At 42.4% G+C, this 15,434-nt stretch overlaps 1 protein-coding gene across 1 annotated transcript in view; it reads left to right on the top strand.

Annotated features, from left to right (window-relative positions):
* The window catches only part of GNE (glucosamine (UDP-N-acetyl)-2-epimerase/N-acetylmannosamine kinase), a 40,625-nt gene extending 25,228 nt beyond the window's left edge, over nucleotides 1-15,397 (top strand). The window contains 8 exon segments of the mRNA XM_036854337.1: nucleotides 941-1,153; nucleotides 3,561-3,648; nucleotides 4,391-4,601; nucleotides 6,716-6,845; nucleotides 7,220-7,441; nucleotides 9,412-9,594; nucleotides 12,226-12,342; nucleotides 12,903-15,397. Of these exon segments, the coding sequence (XP_036710232.1) occupies nucleotides 941-1,153; nucleotides 3,561-3,648; nucleotides 4,391-4,601; nucleotides 6,716-6,845; nucleotides 7,220-7,441; nucleotides 9,412-9,594; nucleotides 12,226-12,342; nucleotides 12,903-13,138 (1,400 nt within the window). The 3' untranslated portion in view covers nucleotides 13,139-15,397.
* Nucleotides 15,398-15,434: the final 37 nt, after the last annotated feature.

Raw genomic sequence — 15,434 nt, 5'->3', positions numbered from 1 at the left:
GGAAAGCAGGTTTAGTGCCTGTCATTTAGATATAGGGCCAAAGAGAAGCCTTCAGTTGAACCCAAATCTGAATCTTGGAATAGTAGCAGCTTCTGGCGTGCTATGACTGGCATGTTCTGGCAGGAGAGAAGTGGCCGGGCCTGCTCTAAGGAGTTAGCCCCTGAGTCTGTTGCCTACCCTGCCATGGAGAAAGTTAAAAGGAGAACACATGCATGCCCAGCTTCTGTTAAATTCACGGCTCCTGCACACCAGTGGACATGGTGTGGTCGTCGTCCTGCCTTGTAACTGATCAGATTAGCCGCCTTGCCCGCCTTGGTCACAGCCACTAGGAAAGGGTGAGTAGAGAGGCAAGCAGAGGGGCATTGAATATCGTCTCCCCCTCATACATCCGTAACTTTTCCAAAAAAAGTCATGCATTTAAAGTAAAATATCAGCCACAGTATCAGAATCTATCTGTATTTGCTTAGAGCTTGTTCAGTCCACGTAAGTGGGAGTGCTTGCTGTCCCCTTGAGCTGTCGTTAATGTAGATGTGCGCATGGCTGAGGCAGAGGCCCTCTGGTCAGCTTGGTATGTGGAGCCCGAGACCTTTCCATTTAGGAACTCCTGGCTTAAGAGATAGAGACTGTTGGCCTGTCTTGAGCCTCTTAATTGGTAAGGTAAAAGCTTTTACTGGGGTGTTAGTATTTGCTTTGTGGAGTGCTGTTTGAAGAGACCCACTGCTGCTGTTTGACGTTTCTAGATGAGTTCAAACAGAGGGCTGACCAGATGTTTTGGATGTTCATCATTCATGAAAAGATCAGTAATTAAAATGACTATTTCCCTGATAACTGTTATGAGCTTTTATAGGGGATATTTCTTTAAGTGGGGCTATACTTGCCAATGAAAATTGTTCCTTTATCTCGTAAACCATTTAACAGTTGGTTCTTTTCATTTTCACAGGGAGCAAAGAGATGGTTCGAGTGATGCGGAAGAAGGGCATTGAGCATCATCCCAATTTTCGTGCAGTTAAACATGTCCCATTTGACCAGTTTATACAGCTGGTTGCCCATGCTGGTTGTATGATTGGGAACAGCAGCTGTGGGGTACGAGAGGTTGGAGCTTTTGGAACACCTGTGATCAACCTAGGAACACGTCAGATTGGAAGAGAAACAGGTATTTACCTTTGCTTTTATTTCAACTGACTAAGCTTAACACATTTGTATGAGTTATTATAAAGTATGCACGTATCAGTGCCGGCATATGTGTTTATCAATAAGTGAGTGAATGAGGTTAATGACCAATTGTAGCCTGAAACCTATAGGTAGCACACAATGATTACCAAATTTTTTATTGTCTTTGTAATATCAGAGCTACGAGTTTCTTCGTTAATTATGGTCTTTGATGGCTGTGTTTAAGAGAGAATGTGATTGAACGTGTTATATGAGTGCTAGTCTTTCGTTTTCCTGTGCCCAGTAAAATGAAGAAGGGAATCAACAGTAACTCTTACACTTTTGGTCTGAGTAGTGGGAGTATTCTTTCCTGATATGGAGGACCCTGAGGAAGGAATAATTTGGGAGCGGGTAGAATGAAGAGTTCTCTAATGGCCATGTTAAGTTTGAGATGCCTATTAGATATGAGTGGAGATGGCAGGTTGGCAGCTATGTTGTTCCAGGGAGAGTTGAAGTTGAAGATACAAATTTGAGAGTGATGGCGTATAGATGGTGTTTAGTTAGGATATCAGTTCAGCTGCTGTAACAGAGAGACCCAAAATAACAGTGCCTCAAATAAGTTAGATTTTCTTTGTTTCTCACTGGTAAGTCATCAGAGACTTAGCCTCCATCTATCTTCTTGATGGTTGCTCCAGCTCTTGCTGTCAAGTGCACATTTTAGCCACTGGGAAAGGAGGAGAGGGGAAGATGTCCTTCCCTCTAAAAGCACAACTTGGAAGTTGCAAGTATTTCTTCATACATCCTATCAGAATGTCGTCACATGGCCACATCCAGCTGCAAGGGTAGCTGAAGAATACATATACCCTTTAGCTGGGTGATTAGATGCCAAGCTAAAAATTCTGCTACTGTACAAAGGATATTGAGGATAATGACGCACTCTGCCAGAAATGGTATTTAATACCAAGGGATGAAATGAGATTACCCAGGGGGAACATGTAAATAGGGAAGAGAATGGAGCCTAGGACCAAACTCTGGAGCCCTTCTGATGAGGAGGGAAGGGCCAGGAGGGAAGACTGAAAAGGAACTGCCAGAAAACCAGGAGTGTGATATTATTAAAGTCCAGAAAAGAAAGGGTTTCAAGGAGGTGGTGTTGAATGATGCTAAGAGTTCAAATAAGATGTGAACATTGGATTTGGTACCAGGGTCTTCTATCAAAAGCAGTCTGTCCTGGGACTTCCCTGGTGGTGCAGTGGTTAAGAATCCGCCTGCCAAGGCAGGGGACACGGGTTCGATCCCTGGTACGGGAAGATCCCACATGCCGCGGAGCAACTAAGCCTGTGTACCACAACTACTGAGCCTGCGCTCTAGAGCCCGCGAGCCACAACTACTGAGCCTGCATGCCACAACTACTGAGCCTGCATGCCACAACTGCTGAAGCCTGCACGCCTAGAGCCCGTGCTCCACAACAAGAGAAGCCACCACAATGAGAAGCCCGCGCGCCGCAACGAAGAGTAGCCCCCGCTCACCGCAACTAGAGAAAGCCCGTGTGCAGCAACGAAGACCCAATGCAGCCAAAAATAAATAAATCTATTTTTAAAAAAAAGATTTCTCTTAAAAAAAAAAATGGCAGTCTGTCCTTTCTGCCACCACACTTACACAAACACGTGCCCCTCCATCCTTTTCTTCTTACCTTCTTTACATTGGAGGGTGTGGGGTCACCCCTGCCTGTCCACTGCTCAGCCTTCTGCCTGTGTTCTAAATCCCCACCCCTCTTCCCTTCTCAAGGACGTTTCTCTTCCATGTATCTTTAGCCTCCTCAGCATTTAAACATGCCTAAGTCTCTGGTATCTTCAAAACAAAACAATACAACACAACCTCTCCCCAGCCACCACCCTTCTGCTTTTCTCCTCTTCATAGCCAAGTCTGTTGAAAAAACATGTCATTGTCACTGTATTTACTCCCTCAAATTGGTCAGAAAATGTATGGAAAGGAAGTGACTGCATCAACAGCTGACTGGCCAGTTGACTAACTGGCAACCTGGCCTGACCAACTGATCCCACAACTGGCTGAGTAGATGGAAGGCAGGGCAGATGGAAAGAGTGGACATGCTGGATGAATAGATGAGTGGCAAGTGGATACTGGATTAATTACCTTATTTATTCCAATAAACAAGAGCTTGATTTATTCTCTTTGGGAATAAAGGAACCTACGGCCCTTAAGAATCTGATATATGGAGATCTTGCTGAGAGTGCTTTAAAAGGTACAAAGTAGAAAAGTTCGTCTCTCTAATAGAAGACTTGTTCGAAGCCTTCTGGGTTTCAGGGCTACTTATGAGCACGACACACTGCTCATTTCTATATTCTTTTGCTTCTCCCACTTCCGAATCACCATACGGCACTGGATTTACCTAGGGGAGAATGTCCTTCATGTCCGGGATGCTGATACCCAAGACAAAATATTGCAAGCGCTGCACCTTCAGTTTGGTAAACAGTACCCTTGGTGAGTGTATACTTTTAAAGTGATTTAAAACAGGAGCTTCTCTGAGCACCATTTTCAAGCTGTTTAGTCATCCTAATGGTGCTCTCATTCTACATCCTTAGAGGTCCCTATCTGCTGGTGAGACAGGGCTTGCTAATATACCCCCTATTACTCTACCAAGGGTTCCAGTGGAGAATAATTTATTTGTCTCAGTTAATTAATATAGCACTTCTGCTAGGAACTACTGCTTTAGCCTATTTTGAATTTCTATAAGTATTAGAAAGTAATGTAACGATTTTCTTTAAAAATAGTATAGTTCAGCATTGTAATTTAGACTATCCTGTTTCAAATTAATCAGATTTTCCTTTATTTGAATCTTTTTTTCTGAAAATAATTTTTTCCCTACAGAAGTAAAGATGAAAACCAAAAAAGCAAAAAAAAATTTTTTTACTGTCCCAAACTATGATATATTCTGAAATTGGCTTAACAAAGATAATTTTTCTTTGATCTTACAGGCAATTTGTTAATGATATCTCAGGCAGGAAACAGTTGTATTTCAATCAACAATGGTTTTAGATATTCTATTGATAATATGAAGGTATTTAGTTAACAGTGTTGCTGAAGAGACCCAGATGTTGTTATTTTAAAAGAAGAAGCCCAAACTATTTATTACCCGAAATTTCAGATTCCAATAATACTATGTCCTCAATATAATTTAATATGTATAAGAGAAACAATTTAATTGACTCTTTGGACATTGCAGTTCAAAGATATATGGGGATGGAAATGCTGTTCCGAGGATTTTGAAGTTTCTCAAATCTATTGATCTTCAAGAGCCACTACAAAAGAAATTCTGTTTTCCTCCTGTGAAGGATAACATCTCCCAAGATATTGACCATATTCTTGAAACTCTGAGTGCCTTGGCTGTTGATCTTGGTGGGACGAACCTCCGAGTTGCAATAGTCAGCATGAAGGTAAAATAACTCCTAAGGTCTTAACTTTATATCCCATATGAGTAGTTGATTTTTAAAAAGTGTGGTTGGAAGGTAGGACTGGAAACATACACAAGAGCTTGTAATCATTTGCCCACAGTATTGACTTTTGGTTCCATTACAATGTGTGTCTCACTATTTTACTAATCACTAACATTTTAAAGAAGTAAAGTTCTCAGGGAATCCAAGTTAGTAGACTTGAGTTGACAATGGGAGACCCATTAGGCATCAGAGAGAGCATGTGCCACCCAGGAGACCTGAAATTCTATACTTGGTAACAGCTTGGAGCATGGAGTATGTTGATTACTCTCACTACCCAGGGGAGGGTGTCTGCAAATGGTGAGGGGAATTGCTTCTCCTCTAGATCATGATTTTAGTTGCATACAGCATACCTTCAATCTCTTAACCAAACCATCACCGCAGTGTTGACAGAGCCTTTATAAAACACCAAACTGTCCACGTTAAAATGATCTCTGATGACTTAACAAGGAAGAATAAACCTAACAGAAAAATCTTTGTTTGAAGCATTGTAGATGTGTGAAATTTCAGGAATCCATGAGAAATACAGAGGATTTTAAACACAGAGTTGTTTAGATCAAATAAAGAAAAGCAAAACAAAACATAATTTTATCTAGTGAAGACAAAGGCCTCCTTTTTAAATACTCTTTAAAAAGTATTAATAGAAAAATATTTTCTTAACATAAAGATGATATATTCCATATCAATGGCGAACACCCTCTGTAGTGGCATTTCTAGAGGCATTCCTATTAAAATCAAATGGAAAAGAAGGATGTTTTCTGCAACATTTAACATAATTCTCAAAGTTAGGAAGGGAATAAAGCAAGGAACGAATAGCAAAAATGGCAATTGTGGACAGGGTAAAACAAAAAATACTATTTATAGACAATATGAATAAACCAACAAGCTTGTAGAATTAATAACACAATTGAGTAAAATGGCTAGATATTATGATAAATATATAAATATCAATAACTTTTTACTTATATGAAATTGTAGGTAAAGATTTGAGTTTTTCTGTAGGTATTTATCAACCCTGATTGCACATTAGTGTTACCTGGAAGCTTTAAAAAATATATGGATGCCTGGCTCCCACCCCAGACTAGTTAGATGCCAGTCTCTGGGGGTAGGGACTAGGCATCAATAGTTGTTCAAAGCTGCCCAGGTGGTTCTGATGCACAGTGAAGGCGGAGAAGCACAACTAGGTTTATTTTTAATGACAGTCATTAGTGACAGCTTTAACCCTTGTAAATGGATAAAAATCCATTAATAACAGAAGAATGGAAAAAGAGATCCTATTTAGAACAAAAACAGAACTTATAAAGTTTTCTGGTTTCCTAAACCAGAAAACTATGTGATCTATAAAAAGAAAATCTAAAAACTTTACTATAAAATATAAAGGCTTGAAAAATATCCTGGTTAGGAGTGCTGAGTATTTTTTTAAATGTCAGCACTTTCCAAATTGAATTATGAGTTTAACGTAATTCTAGTCAATATTTCAGTGAGGTTTTTTAAAGTTTAACAGCATTATTCTGAAATTTACTTAAAATAATATACAAGTGAGAAGAGCAAAGAAATTTAAAAACAAGAATAATTAGGAGGGACGGTCCCTGATTGGTATTAAAACATATCACCAAGCACAGTAATTTAAACATCATGGTTCCATACCATTATTGACTTCAGTTATGGCAGATGATTAAAGCTTAACGACTTAGGATATTTATTTAGTTGCTTCAGTATTTAAACAAGGAAATTTTGTCAACCTGAAAGAGTTAAAAATGACCTTTTAATGACGATTCAGATTAGCCAACATTCACCTTTTGTTTAAGAGAGGGCCCATCTGGTTGGCTGTGGAGTTGTCATTGCTTCAACGGCCATATGCTAGGTTGTCTTCCCAGGAAACTACTTGAGTGTATCCCAGGGCTGGCCCAAGCCAGACAGTGGATCCCTTCCCCAGCAGTCATCTGACTCTGCAGTACTGTCCTAGAGTAATGTCTGATTTATCATGAAACAGGTCAAACATTCACTGTATGCTCCTTAGCTGAGACCATGAGACAGATCTGTTTTTTCTCTTTTAGGGTGAAATAGTTAAGAAGTATACTCAGTTCAATCCTAAAACCTATGAAGAGAGGATTAATTTAATCCTACAGATGTGTGTAGAAGCTGCAGCAGAAGCTGTAAAACTGAACTGCAGAATTTTGGGAGTAGGTGAGATTGTAAATTACATACCTAAGCAACGTTCATTTTAATGTACAAAGTTTGCTGAGTTCTGATGCATGATGGAACATCAGGTCACTGTCTGCCCTGTGTGTAGATGGCTCCCGGTCCTGTCTGTGGGCCCCAAGCATGGGGCCTTCCTGGGACCCCAACAAACATTGTGAGGGAAGCATTGATGGAACTGTCAATCTATGGGGAGCCACAGATTTAGCTCAGAACTGCCTTACATTTCCTTGCAGTCCTTGGTAATGTATGTTTTAGGAGATCTTGGGTGAATTAATTTGTGTTCCAAGCCCAGAAAGTCGGCACACTTTTCTGAGATTGCTCATCAGAATCATTTTCCTTGTGTTTGTGGTGGAGCTCAGGCATTTCCACAGGTGGCCGTGTAAATCCTCGGGAAGGAATTGTGCTGCATTCAACCAAACTGATTCAAGAGTGGAACTCTGTGGATCTCAGGACCCCCCTGTCTGACACTTTGCATCTCCCCGTATGGGTAGACAATGATGGCAACTGTGCTGCCCTGGCAGAAAGGAAATTCGGCCAAGGAAAGGGCCTTGAAAACTTTGTGACACTTATCACAGGCACAGGTAAGAGGAGTAGAGACGCCTGCTTCAGGAGCTAGGGTGTGTGTTGGGGCACGTGCCTTTACCACTCAGCCAGGCAGTTTACAAGTCAGCTTTCACCTTCACTTCCTGCTTGAGTAGAGCCTGAAGGTGAGAGCTGAGGGCCCGCCCAGGTCTTTTCTGAGCGTGTGCCTGGCCCTGTGCATGCATGTGGCCTTCTAAATTCCCAGGAATTGTCCGAGCTAGTCAAAGCTCTTATTCCCCAAAGCTTCTCATTGCTCATTCCCCAGGATTTCCTCCTACTCTCTTTGGTTAGTATATTGTTTGTCACAACTGTTGTCCATTGCCCTAGGCAGTAGAGACTAATAACTATATTTTGCCTTTAAATGTTTTTGATGAGTGCCCCCTGGATAGCCCCCTCAGCCCTGGGAAAGTTCTGGGGTAGGTGAGATAAAGGCAAGCCCTTTGAGCTGGTCCTCCGGGAGCCACCAAGCAGGTCAAAACAAACCACCACAGTTTTTTGAAAAGAAGGTTCATTCTGCTCTCTCCAGTACTGCCATCTGTACTGGGAATGTAGGCTATTATTCTAGGCCATCGCCAAGCTGGGGCGTGAGGGGTGGGCGTGATGGGACCAGAAAATGCCAGAAATCTCTTACTAAGATTCAGCCGTTTTTTTCTTGATTAATTATTCCCCTGGTTGTTGTAAAGTTTTGGTTAGTTTCCAGAGTTCCAAAAAACTCGATTCTGACAGTTTTTGCCAGTTTGTTCATTGCTTTAGTGGAGGGATGGGCTTTTGGAGTTCCCTACTCTGCCACTTTTGCTGATATCCCAATTTGTTGTTTAAATGAGAAGACGGGCTCAGCTAGTCAGTGTTCGAGGCAGCACTTGGTCCCACATATGCCTAACTTCAAACCATGCGTGCTCTTTTTTTTTTTAATTGGGGTATAGCTGTTTTACAATGTTGTGTTAGTTTCTACTGTACAGCGAAATGGAGTTCCCTGCGCTGTCCAAATATGTATAAAACCGTGTGTGCTCTTAAACTCCACATTATACTACCTCCCTAATGCTGAGCTCATGCACTTCTCTTAGTCTCGGACACAGTTTTAGCAAACTTGGATATCATTTCCTAGTTCAGAGCAGTAATAACCTGCAAATTAGAGGAGTGAGGGTTGATGAGTAGGTGCCATAAGAAGTAAGAGATGGCAGGACAACTCTAAAATGCAGACCCTATTAAAGCAAAATGCCCTTTACCCCTTACTAACTCCTCAACTCCATAACAAAAAATAGTCATCGAAATTCGTAATTATTGAATCACAGATTTTTAGACATGGTGGCATTACGAAGAGGCAAAACCATGTTTCATATTCTCTGTTTAAGAAAGCAGGTGGTGTATGAAACCTTTCAGAAAGATTGTCTTATCTTGGGTTTCTCCCACAGCAGAGCCTGAGACAAGGAGTTCAGTGTGGGTGTTTTATTTTGGAGGTGATTCTGAGAAGCAGGAGTGAGGGAGTGGGAAGAATGGAACAGAGTAGGAGAGCCATTAGAGGATGTATTATCAAAGTTGCCTTGAGGACAGTGGGGGCTGAAATCTACCAGAACCTCCCAGAAAGCCTGCAGAATACTACCCAGAGTTGTCCACTTAATCTGCTGGCTCCTGTCTCTCCTTGGTTGACAGTTGCTTCTGGGCAACTGTGCTTGCATGGCTGCTAGGCTCTTACTTGAGTGTTGGAGAAGGCCTTGGTGAGAACCAAGTTGAAATCATAGTGAGCCAAGCAGATGCAACACAGGGCATTGGAGGATCAGCTAAAAATATTTCCATACAAAATGATTCCAGGTAAAGCTTTGGTACTTAGTAAGTTTCAGCTATCTAGGAAAGTAGGCACCATATAGAACCTCACATTCCAAAGCTTTGCTAAACAGAGGAGGCATTGCCATAGCACAGTTTTCTGTTTCAGGTGCAGAGCCACTTCAGTGATTGTCGTCTCTCACTGTAGGAATTGGCGGGGGGATCATCCATCAGCATGAACTGATCCATGGCAGCTCCTTCTGCGCTGCGGAGCTTGGCCACATTGTGGTGTCCCTGGATGGGCCTGACTGTTCCTGTGGAAGCCATGGGTGTATTGAAGCATATGCCTCTGGAATGGCCTTGCAGAGGGAAGCAAAAAAGCTACATGATGGTCGGTTTCTTTCACCTGAGGAATTAAATAGCCAAATGGTAGACAAGTACTTCAGAGTAATTATTCCAAAGAGAGCTGAACGCTGACGCCAGAACTTTTAACCTTTTCACTCCCTAGAGGAAAATCAGGGCTCCACATACTGCAGCTCAAAGTCTCCTTGGTCCTGACCCGTATTAATACCCTTCCTCTCCAGCACTGGGAGGGCCGGGGTCTTGAGCTCCAGCATAGCAGGGGAGATGTCTTTCATTTTTGCCTTCTCAGCCCCTAGCACAGGTTGGGTACTTAATACAGATTTTAATGGAGAATTAAATGGATGAACATATTACAATTTTTCAACTCTGAGAGGTTTATTTGAATTACACCTATTTCTGGACATGTTATAAATGTCAGGATGGTTTCTAGTCTAATGCAAGAGGGAGTCGTTTAGTATCATTACAACATGGTGTGTCAAGTGCAATGAGAACGATGGCCAAGGAACATAGATGCATATAGGAAGGACACCAGTGTTCCCTCCCCGCCCTCTCCATATAGGGAAGGGAGCGTTAGGGTGCTGTCCTGGGAGTTGAGAGTCAAGAGGGTAAATAGAATTACTGAGGCAAGTTTGGATGAGCCAGGGAGCATTTCCAAGCATAGGAAACAGTGGTGTTGGTGCATAAGGGCAAGGCAGGGTATAGTGCAGCAAGAGGTAAGCCAGGACCAGCAGCTAATGGAAAAACCACTGAAAAATTTTAGGGAAAAGACATAGATCCAAATTTTAGATTCTTCACCACACTTTTTTTTCCTAGCGGGAAAATGGTAGTTGAATGGAGGCTGGCTTTAAGGGGGACAGTTCTAGAGTGACTTCCAGTTTTCTGGGTGGACAACTTTGGGGGTGGGGACATGAGAGGAGGAACACGGCTTGGCAGAGCTGACGGTTGGGAACCAGTGGGACATGCAGGTGGGACTGCGCAGGAGGCAGCTGGCTGCAGGGGTCTGATGCTCAGGAGAGGGGACAGGACTGGAGGTCGGGATTTGGAATCGTGGGCATTGAGGTGGCCATTAAACCTGTGAATGAGACTTGGAGTGAGATGAGAGTCGAGGGTGGAATCCTGTGAAATGTCAGCACTTGAGGGCAGGGAGGAAAACCAGGAAAGGGTAAAGTCACAGGAACCAAAAAGGGAGTGTTTCAGGGAGAGTAGTGGGTAGTGTCAAGTGCTGAGCAAGAGGAAACGAGAAGTTCATTGGCTTTGACCGTGAGGAAGGACATCATTTGAAGCCCTGAAAACTGTTTATTTTTCAGTCTCGTTTTTATCATCACCCCCACGGAGGAGCCTAAATGTTTAGACATTTTTTCCTAATCATTCAACCCCATGAAACTTTAATACCACAGATACATTGTTTATCTGTTGTTGTTTGTTACTGTCTGTATAAAAAGAGCAAGAATTTTTTTGCCCACAAGAACCAGTTTTTGCCCCCATGGGGGTAAATGCGTGTCTTAAAGAAGTTCAGTCAAGTGGGAGCAGAAGCCTAACTACCCTGAGTAAGAGCAGAAGTGAGGGTTGAGAACGCAGGAGAGGAAGGGTGGAGGAGCCCTTACAAAAGGCCCCTGGGGAGGGCGGAAGAGATGAGCTGCAAAGCCCTGGTGGAGGGGCGAGAGGGAGAGCAGCGGGACGTGGGATGTGCGAACACAGACGTGTTTATAAGCAGGGGCAGAAGAGTAAGGGAGTTCTGCCTGGAGGCGTCCTTTATCTGAGAGGTCAGAAATGGGGAAATCTCTCGGTAGCGGGAGGGAGCGGGATAGAGGGTCTGAGGAGATGAAGGCTGAGAAGGGCAATGAACGGGAATGGGAGAGAGTGGCCAGAGCAGCTGTGAGGGCCCCTGGAAGATAGGAGACCACCACTTGGTGTCTAGGTAACTGTCTGCTTGGTTGGGATTTTCTCCCATCAGAGCCCAAGTAATAGCAGATGAGGAAGGAGTCTGATCTGGGTTGGTGGCTGGCAGTGTGAGGGGCAGAAAGTCAAGGACTATAGATAACTACAGAAATATCTACTGTTCATTTAGCATTTACTCTGGCCAGCAGTTGAGTACTTAAGTCCATTTTCTCATTTAATCCCTAAAGGAATCCTGCTAGGGTAGGTATCATTACCCCAGTCTTGGAAGAGAAACACGTGGAGGTGACACGACATGGGCAGGGTAATGCAGCCAGTGGTGGTAGAGCTGACAGCTGAACCCAGGTCTGTCCGTTTCTGAGGTGCTGCGCCTTCCTGCCACTGTGGGTCACTGGCAAATAATGCAGCCTTGCATCTGGGATAGATAAGGAAGGAGATGAATGCAGAGGAGTTCTGGTAATTTGGGGGGAAAAACACACTTCAAGACTGTTTAATATGGAAGGGGGAAGTGAAGGAGGCTCTGGCCAGAGTTGAGGATTTCCAGTTAGAGAAGTTCTGGATGATGTATAAGCAGGCAGCAAGAGGGCAGCAAAGCCCTCTGGCAAATGTATATGGATATTTACGAATGATAAAAAGCTTTGCAAATGTGAAAAGGGATTATCATCTTCCCACTTGGGGGCTTGCCGCCCACAGGCATAATTATGAGCTTGGCCTTCCGCAGCTCATGAATGACTGCTTCTCCTTCTCACCTCTGCTCAAACAGAAGACCAGCTCTTGGTGGAAGGGATGTCAGTGCCAAAAGACGAAGCTGTGGGCGCACTCCATCTCATCCAAGCTGCGAAACTTGGCAATGCAAAGGCCCAGAGCATCTTGAGAACAGGTGAGCACGCGGGTCTGGGCAGCTCTGCCACGGGGGGCAGGGTGGGGGGGCGGCGAGCCCTCAGACGGCCCAGGGCTCCGGCAAATGCCCAGCCCTCAGGACCAGCGCAGAGGTAATTTTCCTACTTACTGCATTCAAGGTATTTGGCAGCATTGCCTTTCTAAACAGGTTTTTGTTTTGTTTTACAACTATGAAAAAACTACTTGTTCATTTTCTGGAAATTTAGAGAAATACAGGAGAGTAAGAAAAAGTATCTTTTAGTTTTACTGTTCAGAGATATCAACTATTAACATTTCCTTCCAGTCTATTTTTTTTTTACATAGTTGAGATCATATAGTATAGTATATGTACAGTTTTATACCCAGCTCTTTTCATTTCCAAGTATCACATAATCATCTTTTCATATTAAGGATAAATCATATAAACAGCTTTAAAAGTACTGCTTCCATGAGGTAGTGTGAACGAACTATTCCTGGCTGGTGCTCTTTTCCACCTTCCTCTTTGACTTTGGATTTGGCTCTCTCCCTGAAAACTTGTTTTTAATTTTTGTTTTCCTGTAGCTGGAACAGCATTGGGTCTTGGGGTTGTGAACATCCTCCACACTATGAATCCTTCCCTTGTGATCCTCTCTGGAGTCCTAGCCAGTCACTATATCCACACTGTCAAAGACGTCATCCGCCAGCAAGCTTTGTCCTCGGTTCAGGACGTGGACGTGGTGGTTTCGGATTTGGTGGAACCCGCCCTGCTCGGCGCCGCCAGCATGGTTCTGGACTACACGACTCGCAGGATCTACTAGTCCTCCAAAGAGTGGACGTGGACCGAGATTCAAGAGCTCCTTGGTGGAATCAGGTTGTCTTCTAGATGAGCATTTCTTAAAAGACAAATTTGGTATTTCAATTTATTTGGCAGGCAACTTTGGCAGTTTCTGCTTTTAGTCTCCTCTTCCAAAGTCACTTTTCCCTGTTTTTGTAGATGCTGCTCCTTGTGGGGTCATTTCAGCTCAAACCTTGTCACAATCTTCTGTGCCAAAAGGAGCTACAGTAGCAGCCGAGGAAGCCTTATGACTCTGCTTATTAGATGTACCACTTAGACCTGCAGGCCTTGCTTGGGGTGTGACCTTGATACTGGAGTTTGGATTATTAATCCTGCCTCCTCTGACCCTAAGTTCAGAACACAGAAAGGGAGCCAGTCAGGGAAGAGAAGGAAATCTCACCATGAAGGGCTTAATAAGTAAACCTTTCAAAAGCAGTTTTATTGAGGTATTTTTTAAAGTGCACAATTTGGTTAAGTTTTGACATATATATACCTATGAAACCATGGCCACGATAAGGACATCAGGTGTATATATCTCTCACCCCCAAACGTTACTTGTTGAAAGATGTTATTTGCTATTACTCTCTCAGAATCTTGAGCAACTTTAGATCAGGGATCTGAATTACAGTGGCCTGAGTGACCTTGTCCTTATCTTCTTAAGGCTAGCTGAGAAGCCACTAGGACTTACAGCCTCTGAAAGATTAACCATCCCAGAAGGATCGTTGCTACTGACAAGCAGACACCTCTCCCTTCAATAGCTTTTCATACTATGTTGAATATGACCCTGGAGTGTTGATTAAGGCAGTGTTTGTTGTGTGTCATACCTAGAGCCCACATCTGTGAATCTGGATTCTGGCTAAATAAGATTTCCACGCTCGCATTGGTGTCAAGATAACAAAGGCCAAGGTTCTTGCTATTAATTTCAACCTGGAAGAAATACTGATAGCCACCATTTATTAAGTGCCTACTGTGTGCCAGGCTCTGAACTTGGTGCTTCATATGCATTATTCTAAATTCTCACAACCAGTAAGGTAGGTGTTTTAATTCCCATTTTATAGAACCCCAAACTAAGTCTTAAGTGGTGTGCCTAAAGCCGCGTGGCTAATGAGTCTTAAAGACAGGGTTTGACCCGGGTCCCTCTGTGTTTTTTCTGCTAAGCCACACAAACCTCTCTTCATATCAAAAACTTCCAAAGTGCAAATATATTCTAATTTATTCCAGGCTACCAAGAGCTTTCACAAGAATATCTCATTACCAAATGAATCGATTCATCCTTGACACTATCTCTCAGTGGTGAATTTAATAAAATATTCCTGTATGCTGTGGAAATTTTGTCAGTACAGTATTTGGCCTAGTGACAGGTTTTTATGGGTACTTTTAGATGACCTAAAAAAGGACATGCATATGTTTTTCAGATTGTTTATTATTTTAGGAAAACCTGAAGGTTTCTACAACATTATTTCAGTGTTCACATATAAAATGAAGGAATCAAGTTTGCATTTGAATTACTTCCTTCCTGGTGGGTTAATGTGAAAAGATAGGTTGGCTGATTCTTAGAACTCTGTCAGCTCTGAAATAATCTCCAGGTCCTAGCTGATTCCTGGAAAGGAAGCTAGTTGGCTTGGCCATCAGTGTCTGGGGCGGGTCGGTATACCGTGAAGGGGCATCAGCTGTTCTTTGACAAAACCTACAACCACTGTATACACCAGACAGTTGCACTGCTACCAAGTTTCATACCAAATATTTGGAAGGATGGTATTGAATCTAAAACCAAATCTTAGTTTTTATTAAATTCATGGAAAGGCTAATATATTCCAACATAATTATTACATATAGATAAATGATCACATCTTAATTTATTTTAATGTAAATATTTTTATGTTACTGTTCTGAGCCAAATTCTAAAAAAATAAATGTATTTCCTTGTGGAAATCCTGCCACTTTTGTATTTTGTTTTGTTCTTAATTAACTCATTAGCTAAAAGCATTCCCCTTCCCAAAAGAGATTTGTTGTGCTCCTTACTTTCTGAAGGTCATATAACTTAAGGCATTTAATAATTGATTTAACAACCACCCCACCAAAAAACTTTGTTAATAGAAAGCATTGTTATATAACTTTAAAATATATATATATTGCAAAATGATCACCACACTGTCTAGCTAATATCGTCACAATACATAGTTAAGGGTTTTTTTCCCTTGTGATGAGAACTTTTAAGATCTACTTTCATAGCAACTTTCAAATATGCCATATAGTATTATCAACTATAGTCGCCATGC

Source organism: Balaenoptera musculus, chromosome 6, assembly GCF_009873245.2.
Source record: "Balaenoptera musculus isolate JJ_BM4_2016_0621 chromosome 6, mBalMus1.pri.v3, whole genome shotgun sequence".
Lineage (NCBI taxonomy): Eukaryota > Metazoa > Chordata > Mammalia > Artiodactyla > Balaenopteridae > Balaenoptera > Balaenoptera musculus.
The sequence above is the reverse complement of the archived record's forward strand: the minus strand, read 5'-3'. Positions and strand labels throughout refer to the sequence as shown.